Source organism: Zea mays, chromosome 9 (genome assembly GCF_902167145.1).
Source record: "Zea mays cultivar B73 chromosome 9, Zm-B73-REFERENCE-NAM-5.0, whole genome shotgun sequence".
Taxonomy (NCBI): domain Eukaryota; kingdom Viridiplantae; phylum Streptophyta; class Magnoliopsida; order Poales; family Poaceae; genus Zea; species Zea mays.
Window position 1 is genome coordinate 47,783,691 of NC_050104.1, and position 23,151 is coordinate 47,806,841.

A 23,151-nucleotide genomic window follows, 5' to 3' on the forward strand; every position below is an offset into this window, starting at 1 on the left:
AGAGGGGGAGCTCATGAATCATGATGATTCATCAACACACTTAAGATAGTTCAAACCTGGTAGTCCATCGAGTGTCATACGGACAACCCGAATAATCCACGATAAACTTGAACCGCCCTACATCGGGATCATTTCCATGAAAGGAAAATATCAACAAACATTATATTTTTACATAAATGTCGAAGGCACGAGTTATTACAAATGATAGATATAATTCAAATTTAAGTGCAAGTCAAACCATTCTAAGAGTTTTTAGAACTAAACAATCTGGGAAATTAAATATTTATATAGCTAGGTTGGGTATTGGGAGACTCAAGGAGTACCCTATGTTTCTTAAAAACAAGGGAATCCCTTGAGTACAAAGGTACTCAGCAAGGCTGATCTGTCTAACTTATATAACAAAATAAAATTTTAAGACTTCAAGGAATATGAAGGCATTTTAGTGGATTGGCTGACTCAACATTTTGCGAAAAGCTTACTACTTGTGGATAATTATTTTTAGCATAAATTAATTCTTTACCTAACCATTCTAGGTGAATAAATCATTTTCGCTCAATCAAGTGGAATTAAAGATCATTGAACAATATTATATCAAGAAAAACATTAATAAGCCGAAATGTTTAACTGTGATGCTTAAATAGTGATCAAGCACACATTCATAACTGAGAATTGCAGCGATCCGGATCAATTTACATCTTGCAGGAGATACCCTATCACCAGCTATGCGCAACTGTCCAGGTTGCATACAATGATCTTTTGATTAGTTGTACCCAAAGACTGGAAATATAATTACACGAACCCGGGAACGCACCCCCACTTGAGACCCGCGTCTGACTTAATCACCACCATATGAGTTTCAAGCTACGTCCCCATCATACACCCACGCCAAATAGGATACAGATATTTCTACCCTAAGAGGCAACTAACCTATCGGGCTTGTTGGTTTCCCAATGGCAGTAATAAAATTACTTGATCGGTGGTTAGAACAACGAACGGTCTTTAATCAAATTCATTCTTAGTAGACAGAACTACCATCTCTAACTTCTGTCCACTTCTTCCAAAATTAAAGCCATTTCCTTGATCTAATTGTAAGATACTATTTTCCTTAAGGTATAAGGTAACAGTTGTTATCTAAAGGTAACATCTAAGCATCGCTAAGCATTTGATCCTTACTAAATATTTCTGAACAGGTGGCAAAGATGTCATGACAATCAAGGTTGGATTTTGCATAAAAGTAAAGTTTCAATCAACTCCTAGACTTGATGCATAAATAGGAAATAACCAATAATTTGGACACATAAATTTGGAATTTCTAAAATTAATAAGTATAAATAATCCCGGGCTTGCCTTGGTTCCTGAAAATGTTAGTTTCGTTAGAAAATCCCACTGATGATGCAGGAACCACTTCAATAAACTCCTCAAATTCGTGAGGATCTTCAAATAATTTCAAGAATTCCACTTCAGAAGCTTTTGGTACTACGATAAGATGCATGATATAATTAGAGTATGCAAAACTTTTTGATAAAAGAGACTATACAATTTATCTTCATGATAAAGTTGCAAGTCAACACTAACTATCCTTAAAAAGACACTAAATTAACCTTAATCATTTTAATTTGCTACAAAATAAATATTAAATAATGACTAATCTCATAAACCTAATTCTTAATTATTATTATTAATTTTCAGTTTAGAAATTATTATATATAACTTTTATTATTTTAGGAATATTAAGTATTTATTTAAATTCCCTAACATAAGATAAATAAATAAACATCTAACTTTATTATTTTTCCTAAGGTTTAAGAATTTTAATGCATAAAGATAAATAAACAATCCTAGCAAAATTGATTTCACTACTTTTGAACATTTTTATAATTTCTGGTGAATTTAACAAGCAAAATGGGATTAAATATAAAACCTTAAACCAATTTAAACCCAAAAATCCTCTGAAAGTCTTTCTCACTCAACCCCAAGCTACCCTTAGGCACTCACACACAGACCCCCAAAACCCAGCACAGTGTTCTCGGTCCAACCGTGGGTGCATCGACGGGTAGGGCAAAAAGCTCACCGCCGGTGACCTCGCCAGCGATGGGGACTAGCTAGGGTTGTTCTCCAGGCAACACACATCTACTGGTGGTGCTTTTGTCCACTGAGGTGACCTGAGCAAGGACGCTCGACAGCAGCGGCGGACATGGCCACTGGTCGGTCAGGGCGAAGAACGACGACAGCACAACTCCGGCTACTGACTCGCTTGCGAGCTTGTACTGCACCTAGGCAACACGCTAGAACCCTCAGACAGCTAGCATAACTACGGTGAGAGGTAGTTGTAAGGATCGATGGCCCAAGAGGAGGGTGAATTGGGTCTTTTTCAAAATTATAAAGCAATATAAAACAACCTTAGTCTATGCAATTCTAGTGAAAGGCTCAGTTCACCAACCGGCTAGCTATCAAGATAAAAGCTCATACACATGCTAGTAAAGAGTCACCGCTACACAAAAGATGGAATACTAAGCAAAGAGAGAGCTACTTATGATGATAGTAAGTTCTAGCGCAAGATATTGCACGAAAGTAATGCTTGAATGATAGAGAGATAGACAAGAGACAATCGGTGTTTTCTCGTGGTATCGGTAGTTTGGCACCCACCCCTACTCCACATTGTGATACCCACCAAGGGTATTGTCACCTTCCAAGTCACCAAGACGAGAGTTCTCACTAAGAGTCTCCATTCACCAACTCCGACGTGGTGGAGCTCAAGTCACGTATATATTTTTCTTTGGGCTTCCACAAAACCTTAGTAAGCTCCAAAAGGAACACACAGATCACCAAGATCGCCTTGGTGCTGCCAATCACCAAGAGTAACAAGTTAGAGCCTTCGCTTGAGTAGGAACCAATCACCAAGAATGAATGCACACAAGCTTCTCCATAATCAAGTTCTTAGCCTTGCTTTTGAGTGAGCAGATGATCAACAAATGTAAGATTTAAGCTCAAAATATGTCTCTCAACTATAGGATGTGTGTACGAATAGCTTAGGGTGTCAAGAGATATGAGAATGACCCATTGCAGGGGTATATATGGGCAGCACAATGAATAGAGTTGTTGGAAAAAAGCTGCCAGAAAAAGTACGCATCGCCGATTAATCCGACGCTCCCCTCTAGTCAACATCGGTCCATTGAATGTCTTTTGTTTTTTTTGTTGAAAAACTAGCCATTACTGTACAAACAACTAACCGACATCCTCTTTTGAACTTCGTCGGTTAAACCGGTGTATATAATTGTTGGGGACTTGTTCTCAAATGCTAAGAGTTAAGAACAAGGCAACATAAAATGTGTTAAATATTAAAGTCCTTCGTCCTTCAAGACATTATATCCCTTCGGATATAATGAATTCCGGACGAAGGTCATGAAGGAAAGAACCTTCGTAAGCACAATAGATGATAAAGAAGAATTCATATATGAAATATGAAGAATAATATAGGTATTATCACCAATTTATTTTTATTTCCATTATCATATCCAGAATAACAAATTATAAATGTACCTTCGGCTTGAGGAAAGTAAAGGTACAAGGCGTGATGCAAAAAGCGAATGCCCAGTCAGCGTGAACAGTACGGGAGTACTGTTCTTCTATTTATAGGCAAGGGACACAGCCCGTGTAGAATTACATTAATGCCCTTTACATTTATCAATAACTCTATAGTAATTCTTCGGGGTCTAATTTGCCTTTTCATCTTTAAGTCGGTTCCCATTTTCTGCTGTCATGCCGAAGCTTTTCTGTGCATAGCTTCGTGATCATCTTATCCTTCATCATAATCGCCTTCCGTCTCACCCAAGCTTCGTCCTGACCATACTCTTGTATACTCATAACCCAATTCTGAAGGTACCTGTTCACATATTTCACTTGGAAAACATTGTCAAATCATGTTTTTGAGGACCTTCGGAAGCCGAAGGCCCCCAACAGTAGCCCCTCGCAATATTAATTTGTTGGAATGATGAATTCATATTGCTACATGGACGAAGGCTTTAAGCCGAAGGTCCGAAAAACACCTTCCCTTTGCTAGAATAGCAACAGTCACTGACAAGCGGGGCCCTCTAGCTTTCAACGCACTAGGTGTATAAATAGAGCTCACCACGAGTTTATTTGGCACGCTTTCTTGCCATCTGCTCTTGCTCACTCGACTTTTAGCCTGTGCGCAACAACACTTGCTTGGCTTTTTAAATTTTTAAGCTTCGGATTTGAGAGCGCTTTCTCAGCGTTTGCGAAGATGTCTGACGATAAGAAAGCTGTTGCTGAATCGAAGCTGAGCCTTTCTGAGGAGATGCATCTCGGGTTTCTTCAATCAATAGCAAAGACCAATACAGAGAAGATCACTAAGGAGATTTTGGAGGGTTTATCTGAAGACACTAGTGACAGTGACAGCTATGATGTAGAAAGTGGGGGTGAAGACTCCAAAGATCGACCGTGGCGACCAAGTCACACAGTCTTCGGAAAATCGAGCATTAAACGGAGTCATCTTGATAACATGAGGGGAAGATATTTTCGAGACATGTCTACTGTGAGGGCAGATGACGGGGAGAAGACTGTGCCTACTCCCGAAGAGAATGAAGTCGTAATCTTCTGAAGCTTCTTAAAGGCTGGACTGCGGTTTGCCTTGAGCAATTTTGTCGTGGAAGTACTGAAGATATTTGAAATCTACCTTCATCAACTTACTCCCGAAGCAATCATAAGGATGGGCATCTTCGTCTGGGCCGTGAGGAGCCAAGGTTTAGAACCAAATGCAAAAAGTTTCTGCAACATACATGAGCTATTGTATGAGACAAAACCCTAGGGTAAAGAGCAGTATCACAACAATTTTGGCTACTACAGCTTCGGCGCCCGGTCTGGGTCAAGCTGTCCCGTGCCAACCTTTCGAAAGAGGTGGCCCGGCGACTGGATGACGGAATGGTTTTATGTGAAGAATGACTTGAAAATACGCGAAGATATTAAAGTTATCATTATGCGCCCCATCTGGCAACGCTTCGGCCTCCGGAGGCCGGAGGTGGAAATTAATGAAGCAGCCGAAGAATGCCAGAGAGCCTTCGGCGTGGTTTGCTCTTTTATTGGGACAAGGGATTTGGTCCAAGAACATATTGCCTTCAGAGTATGGCCACTTGTAGAAAAGTGGGAAATGCCGAAGGAGACCGTTAGAGAAACTGACGAAGGTGGATTAGTTAGGCTAAAATACACATTCTAATATGGAGATAAATTCGTCGAGCCAGATGACGACTGGCTAAAAAGTATTGAGGCCATAAGTGATGAATTGCTTGGATTATACTCGAAGGCCGAAGATACTGCATTATCAGCGGCTTTCAGAGGCCGAAAGAAAAAGAGACTCAACCGAGTATTTAATGCAATTGGGTTTGTCTACCCCGACTACCGTTATCCAACGCGGGGTCAAAAAAGAAAGAATACATCTTCTGCGAAGGAAGTTGCTTCAGCCGCTCCTAGCGAGCCGACGCTGAAGAGGAAAAGGGTAAAGGTTCTCACACACCGACCACGTTATATTGAACCGGCCACAGTGCCTGAGTTTGTCGGTGAGACCTCTTCGGCCACCGAAGCTAAAGAACCAACTCCCCTGCCGACTATTGAAGGGTCGGCCGAAGTGCCGGCGACAGAAAAAATAGAAGAACCGAGGGCTGAAGAACCAAAGACATCGGAAGTTCTAAGTCCTTCAGCAAAAATTGAGGCAGCAACAAGCCAAAAGGGGCCAGCATTGACCCCCAAAAGAAAAAGGATGGTTAATGTGCTGGATGTTTTGGAGACAATAAAGTCTTCAAGCACAACTCCGAAGAAAATTGTTGAATCTTCTGAAGTGCATACTGAAGCCTTTGTTGCCGAAGCTTCAAAGCAACAATCTGAAACTGAAGCTGGGCCTTCAGAGCCCACCAAGGTGAAATCCTTGGAAGCCGAAGAAACAAAAATAGCAAGAGCCAATTTCGGCTGAAGAAACTAGTACTGCCGCCCCCGAAGCTTCTTCCGAAGCCTTCGATTATATTTTACGTCATGCTTCGGGAAAAAATTGTCTGAAAAATAAAAGCAAGAGGCCCAGTTTTACGCCCAAAAATTGAAATATCCAAAGGGGGCGTTGATTTTCAACGGCACTGGAGAAGAAGACTTTTTGTATTGTCTCCCTGACAGCAAGGAGATTTCTGTCTGTCGGGAGATGAGCAAGAGCTTCGGATTCCCAATACTAGAAGACAGGCTCTCTGTGCTATCAAAAAACGATCTAGCCGACAGCTTGGCGTATAATAGCTTAAAGGTGCAAAAATGAAGTTTTTGTATTTTTTTCTTGAAACCAAAATTTTTCGTTTGCTTAAGTTTGTTGACGCACACACATTTTTCTTTGCAGGGCCTTATACTTAGTAATGCCCTCAGGGCCCAAAAAGATGCCGAGGATGAAGGATGTGTTATGGCCCTGAGCAACCTTCGTTCCGAAGTAATTGAACTAAGGAACGAAGGTCTCGAAAAAGATAAAATATTGCATTCATTGATAAATAGAATAAAAGAAGACGAAGCTACTTTTAAAGTTCAAGCTGAGGCTCAGAGGCATGAAATTGAAGATCTCCGAAAACAACTAGCCAGAGCTAAAGAGGAACGCACACTTGAAGAAACAAAACGGGAAATCAGTGAACAATGGTGAAACCATTTGGAAAAAAGCGTTGAAGAGCTTCGTGCATCTAGGAAAAGATGCTATGAAAAGTCAATAGAATGTGCTAAGAAAGTAAAAACCAGCTTCGCCAGCGTTGGCGCTTTTTCAAGTGAAGAGGACTTCATAAGGGGTGACCCCGAAGGCCCAATCGAATGGATCAGCCACGAAGCTGAGGCCTTTGAAGAAATTTTGAATAGCCGCGGAGACATATGTGCCTTTTCGGGTGCCAGGGGATTGCTACCATTTTGGAGAGGAAAGACTGTGAGCATGTGAAATTTTTGGCACAATCCGAAGCCGCCTTATCCTCCGAAGATATAAAAGACCCCTCGGCCGAAGCAAGCCTGGTCGGTGGAAAATTTTTCACCGACATCTGGGACAATGGTGGCCGGGAAATGGCCCAAGAAATTATACGGAAAAGCGAAAAAGACATTCATGACACTAGAAAAGTAGCAGAGGCCGATGAGAAAAGTACAGAGCCCGAAGGGCAAATAGGTATTGACTAGTGGTTTTTGACTCTTTGTTGTAATTTTTTGATTTCGAACTTGTTCACGGTTTGTAATAGTAATATAGTCGTATCTTCTCTTCCCTCAGAACCTGCTGAGCCATCTGCGGGCCCCCACGCGAAGGGGGATGACGAAATTAGGAAAATGGCTGAAGCCATCATGGATAAAGTTGTTGATCAGCTACTAAACGAAGCTGCAGAAGTAGTCCTAAGGGAAGATTAGATGCTGTTGTAGAAACATTTAGAATGTAATATTTGTTGAGAAACATGTGTAATATTTTGTAACTTTGAATGTGATATATTAACTATTTATGGTTCTATTCTTTACGATGCATGAAACTTCATATACATACCGTTTTTTAGCCTTCGGCGAAAAAACACCTTCCCTTCTTTTCATGCTTCATAAATAATATCTGTGTTCTCATATGATCAGTAACCAATCTTCGTAGAATTAATAACCAATAGATCTTTCCATTTGACGAAGGTATAACTCTTCAATGGCTATTTTTATGCCTTGTCACTATTTCTTCGAAACAATTTTCGAATGTCAATACTGGGACCCCCTTCTTTGCGTTGTTGATGCAATATGATGTATGATGTTATGCTATGCGAATGATGTAATGATGTGATGTTATGCAAAATGATATTTTCCGAAGGTCGACGTTTTTTCACTGCAAGCCTCCCTTAGGAGCTTCTTCGCCTTTTACTTTCAGCGGAATCAGCGTTTATTTTTCGCTGTAAGCCTCCCTTAGGAGCTTCTTCGCCTTTTACTTTCAGCGGAATCAGCGTTTATTTTTCACTGTAAGCCTCCCTTAGGAGCTTCTTCGCCTTTTACTTTCAGCGGAATCAACGTTTATTTTTCGCTGTAAGCTCTGCATTCCCTTCGGAACGACTTTTGAGCAAAAAACTTACACTGTGCTCCTTTAGGAACGACTTTTTGCTACTTCAAAGAAATTACGCTGCGTTCCTTAGAACAAATTTTTTGATAATTCGAAGGTCCTCCTTGCCACCATAAATTCTTATGCTTCGGCAACTTAAGCCTATGGAGAAGATATATTTTCATTATGGTAAAAAGCAAAACTGTTACAAGAGATTAAAAACGACAAAAAAGCACTTAAGCCTCTCATAAGTGTTCCTTATTAAAAAGAAAATAATACTGAATGCGAAAAACTGCTGTCGGGGTAGGATATTTGTCAGTAAATATGCTTCGACTCTGGCACAGTGCTATTGACTGTACGAGCTTCTGACTCTTCTCTGAAGTCCCGTTGGAGGTTAGTGTGCTGACTCCCTTCTGGCTGCTGGCCTCGTTGTGTTGGTGGTGGAGGTGGAGGCTGTTGCTAAGATGCTTGGGGTTGGCTTGCCGAAGCAACAGAAGCTGCAGGGTGGTTGCCTACATATTCTGGAATGTAAGGCGAATGGTACGAAGTAGTATGCATGACTTGCTTCGGCTGACTCTGTTGTGCTGCAGCTTCTGCTATCTCCTTTTGCTTCTGGATGGTAACATGGCACATCCTGGTAGTATGGCCCTTGTCCTCACCACAGAATAGACAATAAATTTTCCTTGACTGATCCCCAAATCTTCCTCCGAAGCCCCTGGCGCCTCTGCCCCTTGGAGCTGGCGGCCGGAAAGAGCTTTGCTGCTGCCCCGAAGCTTGCGAGGAATACTATGGCCTTTGTTGTTAACTCCCTCTATCATCACTCTGAGCAGAGTTGTGAATTGACCTGACGTGCCTCGGATGGAACCTTCCTCCGAAGCCCCTGGTCATTTCAGAGAACCTGTATGCTTCCTCCCTTCTTTGGCGGAAGTCATTGTCAGCTCGAATATACTCGTCCATCTTCTGGAGCAGCTTCTCCAAAGTTTGAGGAGGCTTCCTGGCAAAGTATTGAGCTGAAGGTCTCGGCCGAAGCCCCTTAATCATGGCCTCAATGACAATTTCATTGGGCACTATTGGTGCCTGTGCCCTCAGACGCAGGAACCTTCGGACATACGCCTGAAGGTATTCTTCGTGGTCCTGGGTGCACTGGAATAAAGCTTGAGCAGTGATCGGCTTCGTTTGAAACCCTTGGAAGCTGGTTATCAACATGTCCTTCAGCTTTTGCCATGAGGTGATTGTTCCTTGCCGAAGAGAGGAGTACCAGGTTTGTGCAACACTCTTGACAGCCATGACTGCAGTATTGCCACCATACAAAGATATGGTTGCTTCATAGCTCATCAAGAATTGCTTCGGGTCTGAATGACCGTCGTACATGGGGAGCTGGGGTGGCTTGTAAGACTGGGGCCAAGGTGTAGCCTGCAGTTCTGTTGACAGAGGAGAAGTATCATCAAAAGCAAAATTTCCATGATGGAAATCTTCATACTAGTCGTCCTCGTTGTAGAAACCCTCCTGATGAAGCTCTCTGCGCGGAGGCCTTCGGTTCTGGTCATCTTGAGCAAGATGATGAACTTCTTCAGAGGCTTCGTCTATCTGCCTTTGTAGGTCAGCTAGACGAGCCATCTTTTCCTTCTTCCGTTGGACCTGTTGATGGAGCATCTCCAAGTTTTGGATTTATTGATCCAAGTCGTCCTCCGGAGGCGTTGGACTGGTGGCCTTCCTCTTCTGGCTTTGGGCCTCCCTAAGAGAAAGGACATCCTGATTGGGATCCAGCGGCTGCAGAGTGGCAGCCCCTGTGGCTGAAGCTTTCTTCGGCGGCATGACGAAGGTGATGCTTGCCGAAGGTGTTCAAAACTCAAAAAATGGACGTGAGTTCACCGGAGGTGGGCGCCAATGTTGGGGACTTGTTCTCAAATGCTAAGAGTTAAGAACAAGGCAACATAAAATGTGTTAAATATTAAAGTCCTTCGTCCTTCAAGACATTATATCCCTTCGGATATAATGAATTCCGGACGAAGGTCATGAAGGAAAGAACCTTCGTAAGCACAATAGATGATAAAGAAGAATTCATATATGAAATATGAAGAATAATATATGTATTATCACCAATTTATTTTTATTTCCATTATCATATCCAGAATAACAAATTATAAATGTACTTTCGGCTTGACGGAAAGTAAAGGTACAAGGCGTGATGCAAAAAGCGAATGCCCAATCAGCGTGAACAGTACGGGAGTACTGTTCATCTATTTATAGGCAAGGGACGCAGCCCGTGTAGAATTACATTAATGCCCTTTACATTTATCAATAACTCTATAGTAATTCTTCGGGGTCTAATTTGCCTTTTCGTCTTTAAGTCGGTTCCCATTTTCTGCTGTCATGCCGAAGCTTTTCTGTGCATAGCTTCGTGATCATCTTATCCTTCGTCATAATCGCCTTCCGTCTCACTCAAGCTTCATCCTGACCGTACTCTTGTATACTCATAACCCAATTCTGAAGGTACCTGTTCACATATTTCACTTGGAAAACATTGTCAAATCATGTTTTTGAGGACTTTCGGAAGCCGAAGGCCCCCAACAATAATAAACCCTGGGTTAAGTTCCAAATACATCGATGTTTACACTGTCTCAAGCATCAGTATAACTAATGAATGTAGTTGTCAAAAGTTTAGCAAATACCATTCCTCTCGATAACTACACTGACATTAACGAAACATCATCATCGATTTAACTGGTGATATTGTGAATTTTATCCTTGACGCTGAGATTGGTCGATGTATATTAACTGAATACCGATGGTTTAACCGATGAGTATAAATTGTAAATTTTCATCAAAAACCCAACTCACTAGACAACTATATCGACGCTCATTTTGGACAACATCAGTTTAACTAGTGCGTATAAGAATTCTGCCTTAACTGCTGAAATCCACTGACGCGTATATATCGTTGAGTCTCGGTTCAACCGGTGTTAAGACTATCTGATTATGAGTGTTTTGCTTCAAATCTTGAGTTGAACGTGACCATTCTAGAGACATAGGCTTCAAGTAATCTTTTTGAGTTTAGAATAGTTTGAGTAAACCATGCGTGCATCCGAGTGAGGTGATTGAGTTCCATGATCAAGTTACTTGGCCTTAACCCCTCTTAATAGTGAGATCACTACAAAAATAAAAAATATATATACTAACCTAAGTGTCCTTCTCTACCTTGTGACACTTAGAAACTAGAAAATTCCTTAGTCTTAAAGAAATTCCATGAGAATACCAAGATCACCTTTTGGATTTGTAAAATCATTTTCCATTTCAATAAAACCATGTGCATTAATAACATGATAAGTCTTAAATAATCAAGCTAAAAACAACAACGAAATAGTTAAAATGAAGCAAATAAATCGATCCAAAGGGAGCTTTTTGCTATTATGATACTTGTTTCATTAGGCTTCTCTCTTTTAGTATTTATAATTTTAACTTCTCTATAATAGTATTCATAAGTGAATATATCCTTTAAAATAGTACTCCGATCTCTTTTTAATCTTTTTTATTTTCTTTTGTTATTTATCACCACTTAAATTAATTGTATTCACTACTTTTCTGATTTTCCTTTCTCCCTCTACATCTATGTTCATCACGATTCACTAATGCATGCCTTCTATTAGCTATCGCAGTTATAGTTTCCAAATACATGTTTATTATTGGGGACCGGTTTAGTTATATATGATAGCAGCTATCATTCACTTGACCTAGTTGACTAGCTCCAAACGATCCTCTTCATTTATTTTCCATCTTCACGCCAAATAAAATTAACATACAAAAACGCTATCTACTTGATAAGAAAGTTTAAACAGTTGCTCTGTGAGTTTATTAAATTCCTGCTAGAACTGATAGAACAACATGGTTAATTTAGGTGGTGAAAATAAGAAAATTAAATAAAAACAATTAAAATGGGTTATAATACCATTTTAAAGAATAGGCTCACTTGTGAGTACTATTATAGAAAAGATAAAGTTACAAGTACAGAAATGTAATACCCAATTTGTAATTGTTAGGGACAAAATAAATGGAGAAAATGATTTCTCTTTATCTATATGTGAGTTTGACGTTTATGTATCATCACATGTGAACACTTCATTGGGAAAGCAAATAATTAATAAAAAGGTAGGCCAATAAATTGTGCATCATGCTGAGGCTTTTGGTGGTGTGCATTTTGTGACATAATATAAAAAAATAATGTAAAAAGGTGTTAATGCTCAATTAGAATTTAAGTTCTAAGGAAACCCTAGAAATTGAGAAAAGAGAGAAAAATACTATGCAAATGAGATAAAAAAATAAATATATGAATAGGAATATAACTGCCTTCTACTAAAATATGAATCAATACGTTTTTAATCAAGGGTGAACTTCATAACCAAATTCAAATTCAAATTTGAATTGTGGATAAAGAGAGAAGAAAATAAAGGAAAATAAAAAGAAGACCAGAATTGTTGCGTGGGCCAACTGATCCCGCTTCCGGCCCATGTAACAAATGCCTGCGCGCGGCCCAACTGTGGCTATCGCACGCCGACACCACGGGGCCGCTAGTCATCCTCTCTCTCGCGCGCGCCTGTGTCACGCTACCACCGGCGGGTGGGCCCCCTTGGTCAGGTCATTCGTTCCCAACGGAACGCGACTCAGCGGGCGGAAATCTCTCGCCGAGATCGGCGGACGGCGGATTCCGCGCGGGGTCACGCTGGTTCGGCCGACTGCGCCCGCGACCTGACCTCCAACCTCCCCGACCGAAATCCCCGTGGCTCACCTTGCCACGGACCCCGCATCGTCTGACCGTCGTCCTCCGCGCGAAGTCCGGGCTGTTACAACTGACTGCGCGCCGCGCGCGGACTGCCTCCTCGTGCGGCAATACAAGTACTGTCGCCGCCCGTCCTCTGGCCTAACTACCCCTCTTCCATCCTCTCGCGCAGACCCAGGCACCGTAGCCAGTCGCCGCAGCCGCGCACCATTAGCTGGGAAGGGACGATTCCGCCGTCGCTGCCTTGGGCCGTAGGCATCACCCAAGCTCCGGGAAGTGGTCCAGGGTCTTCGGTGGACACCGTTGATGCTCACCGAGCACCGAGCACGACAACTGATCAACTGCACCATCGGCGATTGCTCGCCGTCGTAGGGCACTGCCGCGAAATCCGCTGTACACCGTGGCCAGCGCCGTCGAGTCATCAATTTGCGGTAATAAACCTACCCCCATCTTCATTAAGCCTTCCGCATTGAGTATCTGAGCTGAATTAGAAAACGGGTACGTGTATACGGGGTTTAGCTCCGCCGGTCATGGCGCACCGCCGTGGGGCGGCGCCGCCGAGCGTGTGTGCCCTGTTAGGGCAGAGATCGTGCGCCGTCGGATCGGCGCGAACGGCTGTGATTAGTCCACGCATACCCTTTCACCACGTTTCGATCTGGTTCGTCGATCTGGATCGGACGGACAGCGATAGATCTAGAGTAATAAAACCCTCACCGTTTGATTCGGATCCAACGGATGCGATTCCGTACCGGTTCGCAGGAATAATGATTTAATCTGGCGCGCCCGTATCTAATCCAACGGCTAGGATCTCGCCATACCCCTTCGGCCATGCCATCATGCAAAAGAAACCCCGTAGATCCCTATAATAAACCCGCCGTCCTGTAGGGAGGCAGTCTGTGTCTTGGGAGAATTGTAGATGAACCCCTGGATTCTATGGAAATCGATGCGAGGTCCAGACAGTGGATAATATTCATAAAATCAATTAGAAAACGAATTTTAGTATTAAATTTATTGCAGAAACTTGCTAAATTCATAGGAAATTCATATGAACTCCAAATCACTCCATTCCAGTTTCTAAAATTTTGTAATATTACTGTCTATCACTTAGAGTCTCTGTTTTGTCATGAAAACAGTAAGAAAATTTAATTCTCATTTAATCATGTTCCAAGCATATAAAACCTTTGAAAATTCATAACTTAAAATCTACAACTCCAAAATTAATAATTCTTTTTCTTGTGATCTTATTTTAATATGTAGATTATTAATATGTATTTTGCATATATGTTTGTTGTGATGTTAAATTTTCCTATACCATGTTTGTTTGTATTGCTACGATTAGCAGCGAGGTTACGAATCTTGAAGATCATCCTGGTACCTGGAATCTCAAGTCTCAGGCAAGTTGTGCCCTTGATCACTTCTTTTTACCTACTCATGTTCTGATTAATCATAATGATCTGCATAGGTTAATTTTGATGGGACCCAATAGGTTACCCTAGTTTGATTATCTTTATACCTTGTTTACCACTGAACTTTTTGGGTAGTGCTTGCTAGTGCTTTATGTGGTTTTGGGTATGAAGATACATTATTCATGATCACACTTTTATTATCTGTTTATTATCACTGTTCATGATAAGATCATTATGTTGATTGGAACATGGAGCGACCACCCGGGAAAACAGTGCTACCACAAGGGTTTAATGGGATGCCCTTGGCTGATTAATTAGGAAAGCTAGTGGAGGACTACCTTACCCGAAAGGGGCAAGGGCAGTAGGGGAGTGGTCAGTGTAGGGAGGCCCTCGGGAGGATTTTGCTGCGATGGCGGTCCTGCAAGGGATTCCTGCATTGGAGCTTCCTATAAACTGTAGCGGGTTTTCTGAAGCTAGTGGAACTTTGTAAAGGCCTCGTAGTGTTACCCTGCCTCGCCTCCTCGGTAGAGGTGTATGGGAAGTCACGATCCCTTGGCAGATGGGTAACATGACTTGTGGGTAAAGATGCGCAACCTCTGCAGAGTGTAAAACTGGTATACTAGCCGTGCTCACGGTCATGAGCAGCTCGGACCCTCACATGATTAATTTATGGAACTTAAATTCAATTTGTCATATGCATTGCATCGCAGGTGATGTTGTTACTTTTGTTCTACTACTTAATTGGGTTGGTATTTACTTATACTTAGTAATTGCTAATAAAATTTTGACCAACTTTAAGAGCAATGCTCAGCTCTAACCATCTCCTTTGGTAAGCCTTACACTTCACGTGAGCTCCCACCTTTGGCGAGTTCATGCACATTATTCCCCACAACTTGTTGAGCGATGAACGTATGTGAGCTCACTCTTGCTGTCTCACCCCCCACAGGTCAAGAACAGGTACCGCAGGATGAGGCGCATGGAGGATGCTGTGGCGAGTTCGTGAGAGAGATTTAGGCCGTCGTCTCCCAATCAACTTTGGGTTGCTGGACCGTTGCCTCGTTATAATGTAATTATTTATGTATTTATTTTGTATAGAACTCCTCTTATATAGTAAAGATGTGACATTCGATCCTGTGCCATGATTCATCATATGTGTGAGACTTGGTCCCAGCACACCTGGTGATTATGTTCGCGCCCGGATCTTGGTGCCCTGAAATCCGGGTGTGACAAGAAAGAAGCCTAATATAAGAAGTACTGTAATAGCAAATAACTCGACCAAAGACCTTGGGGTCCTAGACTTGATAGATTCGGCCAAGCTCTCCGTCTTCGTTGGCTACGGCAGGAAAGAGTTGATGGCTCCAAACCTTGGGCTGGATCAGAACATCCTTGCATCAATGCAGACCGCTTACTTTCAATCCCTCCACCACAACCATGATAGGCAATGGTGCAAAGGCTCGCTTCTAGCACAACAGTTCGTTTCATCAATGCAGACCGCATCGAACGGAGGCTGGATCAGAACAGCCTGTTCCGACTTGTTGTAACGAAGAACAAAACAGTGTGGCAGGATCGGAGCTCCGAAATAATGGCTACATGCGGTCGCCGAACAACCTCTACCACCCACATGAGTTCGCCGCAAAGACCCTAACTATAATAGAACACTGTCAGTTAGGCGCATGATTAGGGACACAAGCATCAGCATCTGAATCTGTCCAGCCATAACGCGAATCAACCTGCTCAGGCCAGATTTATCCATCCAGGCTGTACAAGCTGCAGGCTATGTTGCTTTCTCTCCTTATCTTTCCTCTAAATGTGATCTGATTCTAATAGTTTTCATTCTAGATTGGTGTAAATCAGTGTACTAGCTGTGTGCGCCGTCCTGTCCAATGGACAGATTAAGAATCTCTCGCTAGCTATGGATGTGTTGTTCTCATCATTACTACCTAGCTGCCAGCATGATTAGTAGGGATGGTACTAATCGGTGGTTAACTCATGTGTTTAACAATGTAACAGAAGTACGATTGTGTTTCCTCCACAGAATATAGAGCTGGAGGAGATTGCGATCTGGAACAAATAATCCGACAGCCTGCTTCAGGCTGCATGCGTACTGAACCTACCACCTGCAGCCTGTAGCCAGTCTGGTCAGGAGACTCGGGACACCATTTTATTTTACATCTAAAAGGAATCTTTGGCCCCTTCCCATACGATTAGCTACTTCGCTTTGATGGTCGGGTTGGTAAATGTCCGATTGAACTCGCAATCGATTTTTTTTTTCAATTGAACTCCATCAGTGGTCCATCCTGTTAGAAAATAAAATAAACACAAAGATTTACGTGTAAAAATCTCCTCTAATATAGAGAAGCAAACAACCACGAGGAAACAGATCCACTATCAACCACAGAATACAAGTTACAGGGAGAGTCTATATTTATAGGCTTATATGAAAAAATATTCCAAATATTTAAAAAGAATTAGGGCTACTTTGGTAACCTCAAATCCCCTTCAATCCCGAAGAGAATTTGAGTTTCCAAACTAGCCCTTAAAGGCATATTTCAACAAATCTCACCTTGACTCTAAATCTATAAACCTGTTTTCAAACACCACTAGGATGCTAAATTTGAATATCAACCAAGTCTAAGTAATCATTGGACTTGGAACTGAAGCACGACTTCGTATCATCAAAATAACCTCTTTTCTGGAACGCAATAGAAACAACTTCAACATCAACTGTTGAATATTGCAGGTAATATAGATTACTCAAACGGTTGTCCTTTAAGATAATACGATTATCACGAGAAACATTAAGAACACCATCAATAGCAGCAAAATGAATCACATTGCTTCTAAAGTGCTCAAAGAAATAAGATTTCTCTTCAATTTTGGAACAAAACGGACATCGACAAGTTTCTTAATACTGCCATCATGAACTTAGATATAAATAGAGCTGTTTCCAATAATCTCACATGTGGATCCATCTCCAATAACAACCTCACTAGTCACTAGCATGAGACTGAACATAATTAGAAAACCAATCTCTATGCGAACAAATATGAAAAGTGCAAGCGGAATCGAGAACCCAAGAAGAGCACTTTTCAACAGAGGCAACAAACAGAGTTTCTCCACTATCCAAAGTTTCAACAAAACTGACTTCAGCAGAAGGCTTATCCGATTCTTTTTTCTTTCTCTCCTCTTTATTTCTCACTTTAGGGCACTGAGAAATATGATGAGTATTTTTTCGGCAATAACTGCAATAAAGGTTGGATTTATGATCTCCAGATCCCAAATAATTAAACCTTCACCAGAAAACATAATTTCTTTAAAATGGTTAAAAGAATGGGGCAATGAGACTACCAACAAAATCGCCTTATCTTCATCATCTATCTTTTGACATACGAATAGTGTAAAGATGCTCCTTGAGACGTAGCTTGTTTGCAAGACTCTTGGTCATATACAACTCCTCAACTTTCTTCCACAATGTTGCTACAGATTTTTTATGCATTATTTCACACAGAACATCAAAAGATAAACTAAACTGTATGGCGGACCAAGCTCTCTCATCTATATCTTACCACTTATCATCAGTCATGTCAGCAAGTCACATCTATAACTCATTTTGAACAACCAACTAGGTAAGAACAGCCTTAATCTGAATCTGCCAAATAGCAAAACAAATTTTGTCATCAAACTTCGGAATATCAAATTTAGTCGACATAATGCGACAAATAGCAAAACCTGGCGACGACGGCGGCGGCGACCACAATGTAGATAAAAACAATGTGTCTAACTCTAGCTCTGATACCACTTGTTAGTGAAATAAAATAGACACAAAGATTTACGTGTAAAAATTCACTCTAATATAGAGGAGCAAACAACTACGAGAACATAGATCAACTATCAACCGCAAAGTACAAGTTACAGAGAGGACCTATATTATAGGCGTACAAGAAAGAATATTCTAAATATATAAAATGAATTAGAGACATATTCCAACACATCCTTATTTGTTGTTTTAGCTATCTATTCGATTGAATTTGTTTTTTTTTCCTGAGATGCCAAATGCCCATCGTTGGACACCGGTATTATTGGTTATTCTGGGACGTTGAACAGGTTATGTGCTTGCGTTTTGCAGGTGTCAAGATCATTTTGGCCACCGTGCCTTAGGAAGGCTTGTAAACCAGTACTGTGCTGTTTTTAACATCTATTGGTATGCATGTTTTGTCTCTGGTTATTTCTTTAAAAGTGAAATGTACCGTACATTTTTAAACTTTTCTTTTTTTCATTGAAGTGATTATATGGGCCCTTGATCTTTTCAAGTAGGCTACAGTGCATTTAGGAATGAACTCTTTCATCTGAACGGATTCCTTTGAAGTGTGAATTCATCAGATACATGATTAGATCTAGATTGAACTTGGAATAATCCAAGTGGGAAACTGAAGAACATATGGTCACTTCAAGAGTTAATGGATCTGATGAGAATATAGAAAAAAAATCAAGAGATCCACAATACATTTCGCTCTTAATTTCTTTGATCGGTTGATCTGAACTGTGGGCTGCAATTGTTCTTGTCAATTTGAACATCTTTATAAAATTAGAACAAAATGCATGCCCCAGTTGCCGAGAAGATGCCATAATTATTAGTTTTGTCCTAAATATATCGATTAAGCATTGCTAAACTAAGTATTAATCCAAACAATTCTTTGAATCACCTAGCATTTTGGCCATGTTTAATGCAAATTAAGACAATGCGCTCTAGTTAGACGTTTGAAAGGTTATTCAGGTTATTCGCTTCGTATTAAAGTCAGTTGTTTGTACTGCTGCAACTGTAATACATAGAGACAACTGTAAAAGCGGTAGAAGATTTTCTAATGATCATTAGGTACTAAGTAGGATAAAAACACATCTTGAAAAAATAACATCTAGATTCTTTTGATTGAAAGGCCCACATATTTCATTCATTATTTCGTAGAACAGAAAAATGGAGGGGGCGTCAAGGTCTACAATTTATTTTTAGTGTTTTATAGAGGTCGTTGCAAGCGGTTGGTTCATACTGCGCGTGAGAATAGGTGGCATCTGAAGCCTTCAAATACAGTGAGATCAACTAACCTCAATACACATTATTCAAAGTTTGAAAACCCCGCTAACAACATCAACCAGATTGACGATGGCGACCACCACCTACCTCTCCGTTCTGCACATGCCCACACGTCGCGCGCCCGGTGCGGGTTCCTCCACATGGCGATTGGCGATGGCGACCACCACCTACCTCTCCTCACCTCCCGTTGCCGTGTCCACCTAAGATTAGCCGGCTAATCCAGCTATAAGAAGCCAACCTTCAATCCCGATCGAGGCAAGCTAGCCACAGGCAAGGGCGCAACCAATAATAGCAAGTGTGATCATCCGTTGATCCATCTTGCTAATAAGCCTGCGTGCCCTTCGTTCTTCCTCGTCTCGATCCCGACGACGCTCCGTTCGGCTCCGGCAAACCACATCAAGTCGCGATGGAGATGAAGAAGGTCGCCTGCGCCGTCCTCGCCGCCGCCGCCTCCGCCACCGTGGTCCTCGCCGCCGAGGCCCCGGCGCCCGCCCCCACCAGCGCCTCCTCGGCCGCGTTCCCGGCCGTCGGCGCCGTGCTGGGCGCCTCCGTGCTCTCCTTCTTCGCCTACTACCTGCAGTAAAATTAAAGGAGGATCGGAGGGAGAGGCTGCTGGCTGCCATTGCCTGTATTCGGTTGGATTCCGTTTATATATATATTTAAGTACTTTAATTTGGGTCTGAACATGTCGATTGATCCATTCATTTTATTTGCTTTGCCATTTCTCCCTTTTCTGTTAATTTCGATATGTAAAGAGGGGAGAATGGGAGACACTATTCGTTTGGACATGACAATTGGAAATTAATCAATACCCATTGTTAGTTATGCTGTTGTCATTTCAGCTTCATCTTCATGGCTATTGATTTTTTTCTTTACTCTGATTTTCAAAATCGAGGGTTATATTGGAGAGGATGAGGCAGTAATAAATACTCCTTGTTTAAACTGGTTTTTTTTCTCGTAATCAAATGGCACAAATTAAGAATAAAAACTAATCTTTTCATCAAAAAGAAGAAAAACTATTCTTCAATAATGGTTATAGTTGTGTGTTGCCCGCATACCTAACACATCCAAGATTATTTCCAGAAGTGTAACCTTTTGCGGAGAACGGTTAACCATGAGTGCCAGGCCAAGGCACATGCTAGCCGTGCGCGCTCATACAACATATGTTAGCACCTATTTTTATTAACACCATGTCGATTGTGCTGAAGCGGAACTACCAAGCGCCGCATTAAAAAAATGAATTAAAAAATGAGTCTTTATATGATTCTAACATAGGTCTTCTCGTCAACGAAGGTTCTCTAAACTAAAGCTACTAGATTTATATTTGTATTCTACTATGGTACAACAAAAACATATTATTTAGCCACAATAGCACTCAAGAGCGAAGCTTTAGAGAAAATTGAATATAAGTATATTATAGAAAATTTTATTTAATACCTACTAAAAAACGATGTTATTTAAGTAAAATAGATATGTTTCTTTATATATTACATTACATTGTATGTTATTGTAAGTGGTAGATTTTTATTAATCATTTTAATAAAAATATAGATCCTACCCTTTTAAATTTGGCACAGGGCCTCAATTTTTTCTGACCCGGCACTGTTAACCATTAATAAAAAAAATCAAAGAAGGTAATATGGTCTTCTTCGCTCATCATATGTATGGCAAAGTGGGTCGTTCTAAATAGGGTAACACTAAACACGACATGATCCATAGTGTTTCGGCACGACATGAATATGGTTTATATAGTGTCAGTACCGACATGACATGGGCCTAGTGTCGTGTTTGGACCGTCACTCCAGTAGGATAGGCCGGCACGAGCACGATATGATTAATTGGTCGACACGATTTGTCACGACTTGGACCAACCGATGGTCTATAGATGTTATTATGATGTGTGTATGTGAATTGTGATTTGTTAATAAATTTACTTTATAATGGTATAAATGTTCAAGTTTTAAATTATATATAATCTTAAAGATCTTATATATTTTTTGAGCCCTTAAAGTGAAATAGTGCCATGTCTAGACGCTAGTGTCACGACTCACGACATCATATGGTTGTTTGAATTTAGAAGTTATCAATTTGTAGCAGCTGATATATGCAGGTTGCAGTTATTCCAAATAAAGTTATCTGAATTCTCACCCGTTACTTCCCACAACTCAGACCTCCATGTGAAAAACATCTTGCAGAACAAACTTTCTCTGTATTGACAGGTTTTTCTGTTTCATTTATTTTTCTGTTCGAAGTATCAGTTTCAGTGTATGGAAATACGAATTGAACACATATTGTGACCATGCATGGCGCTTTAGCGGGTAAGCTGGGACAACCACATTCCCCAACGTTCCCTTCCTTCCTTCCGTCCAATTTTAACGGAGAGGTAAGGACGATATTGAGATGGTATTATTATAATCTTAAACCAAACAATCATATCTAAGAGATCGTCTCATCTTATTTGCAACTAAGCACACCTACACGTTCATTAACATCCACCGCACGTTCAGAGATTGACAATTCAGCATTTCATTAACATCCACCACATGTTCAGAGTACGGGCTGTTTAAATTCACTCTCAGTGTATCGGATTTGTGGACTAAAATCGTCATCGACAAAAGGAAAGAAAACAAGAGTAGAAAGAATGCCAATCCAAATGCCAAATTCTAGTAGCATTGTAGAATTGCTGTGCACAGCAGAAGGCACAAAACTAACACCACCTCCAGAACTACTAGCCGAAAGAAATTAAAACACTACCAAATGCACGAAGAAGAGAGAGAGCGAGAGAGAGACTGACAGAGAGAGTGAGTGAGTGAGAGAGAAGAAAGAGAGTTTAATAAAATTTAAATGCTAAAACGAAATTTACAAGCTCAGAAGGGATAGTCGATACAGGAGATGAGCCTATCACCGTGGATCAGCAGCCCTGCCTGCAGTGCACTAAGCCAGAACCTCGCCCTTGCAAGGCCAAGAGCCTGGCAGTCACTAACATAAGGGTTTCCCCATCCTCCATCAAGAAGACAAAGAAATTAAACACCCATTGTGTACGGCAGGAAAGCATTATAGGCTCATCCAAAAGCTCATCTGGGATAGCGCCATACAAGAGTTCAGGAATTATAGGTAATAACCACCGCCGTTGTAATCGGCGGTCGACAACTAGGGTATGATGATGAAGGGCATGAGAGAAGGGAATGGCTCTGAAACTTCATCTCTAGAGGAAAAGATGGAATTTAACTGACTGAGCTGTGGGCAGCCTCATCTCACTGCCGGTGGCTATTTATAGCCAAAAGGGTCCGGTCATTAGTACCAACGGCAATGCCACTTGTTTACCATCTTACTGTCCAGAAAATGATCGTACAGCCGATCGAGGTGAATCTTTGCCATCCAATTGGACGGCAACAACAGTTCATGGGTGGCCTAATGCATTCGAGACTACAGATACAGATTGGTGGAATCTCATTGCGCACGTTAGCTGTGGGCCATATCCAAATGCTTCATCCAAAACACTGTCACTTGTCTATCAACGGAGACAGGGTAGTCATGCATGTCTGCAAGACTGCAATAGATGAAGAGCGACTAGATCGACCTGCAAAGCTCCGATTGCTCTTAATTCATGGAGAAGATGCACGCCCTCAGCTTGGATCAATTTTATTAGGAGCATTTCTTTTCGTGAAATACCTTGATCAATAATGTGAGGCCCAAGATTCCTTTTGCATTTCTCGAGACTTTCATTCTGTTGTTGTAATTTGAAAATACATGTCACCTTTTCAGCTACCTAGTAGGGGCTGGACGCCTGGACTCTAGAGACTGTTGTGGCGGC

The 23,151-nt window shown here is 41.3% G+C and overlaps 1 protein-coding gene and 1 long non-coding RNA gene across 2 annotated transcripts; one reads left to right on the forward strand and one right to left on the reverse strand.

Moving 5' to 3' along the window:
* The first annotated feature begins 19,594 nt into the window (after window positions 1-19,594).
* Window positions 19,595-20,162, forward strand: LOC100283108 (pollen-specific arabinogalacta protein BAN102). Its single transcript, NM_001156010.1, has one exon. It carries the CDS (start codon window positions 19,744-19,746, stop codon window positions 19,918-19,920), a length of 177 nt encoding a protein of 58 aa, NP_001149482.1. The 5' UTR covers window positions 19,595-19,743; the 3' UTR covers window positions 19,921-20,162.
* Window positions 20,163-21,992: 1,830 nt separating this feature from the next.
* Window positions 21,993-22,542, reverse strand: LOC100273847 (uncharacterized). Its single transcript, NR_156109.1, has one exon. It is a non-coding gene; the product is annotated as an uncharacterized lncRNA (long non-coding RNA).
* Window positions 22,543-23,151: the final 609 nt, after the last annotated feature.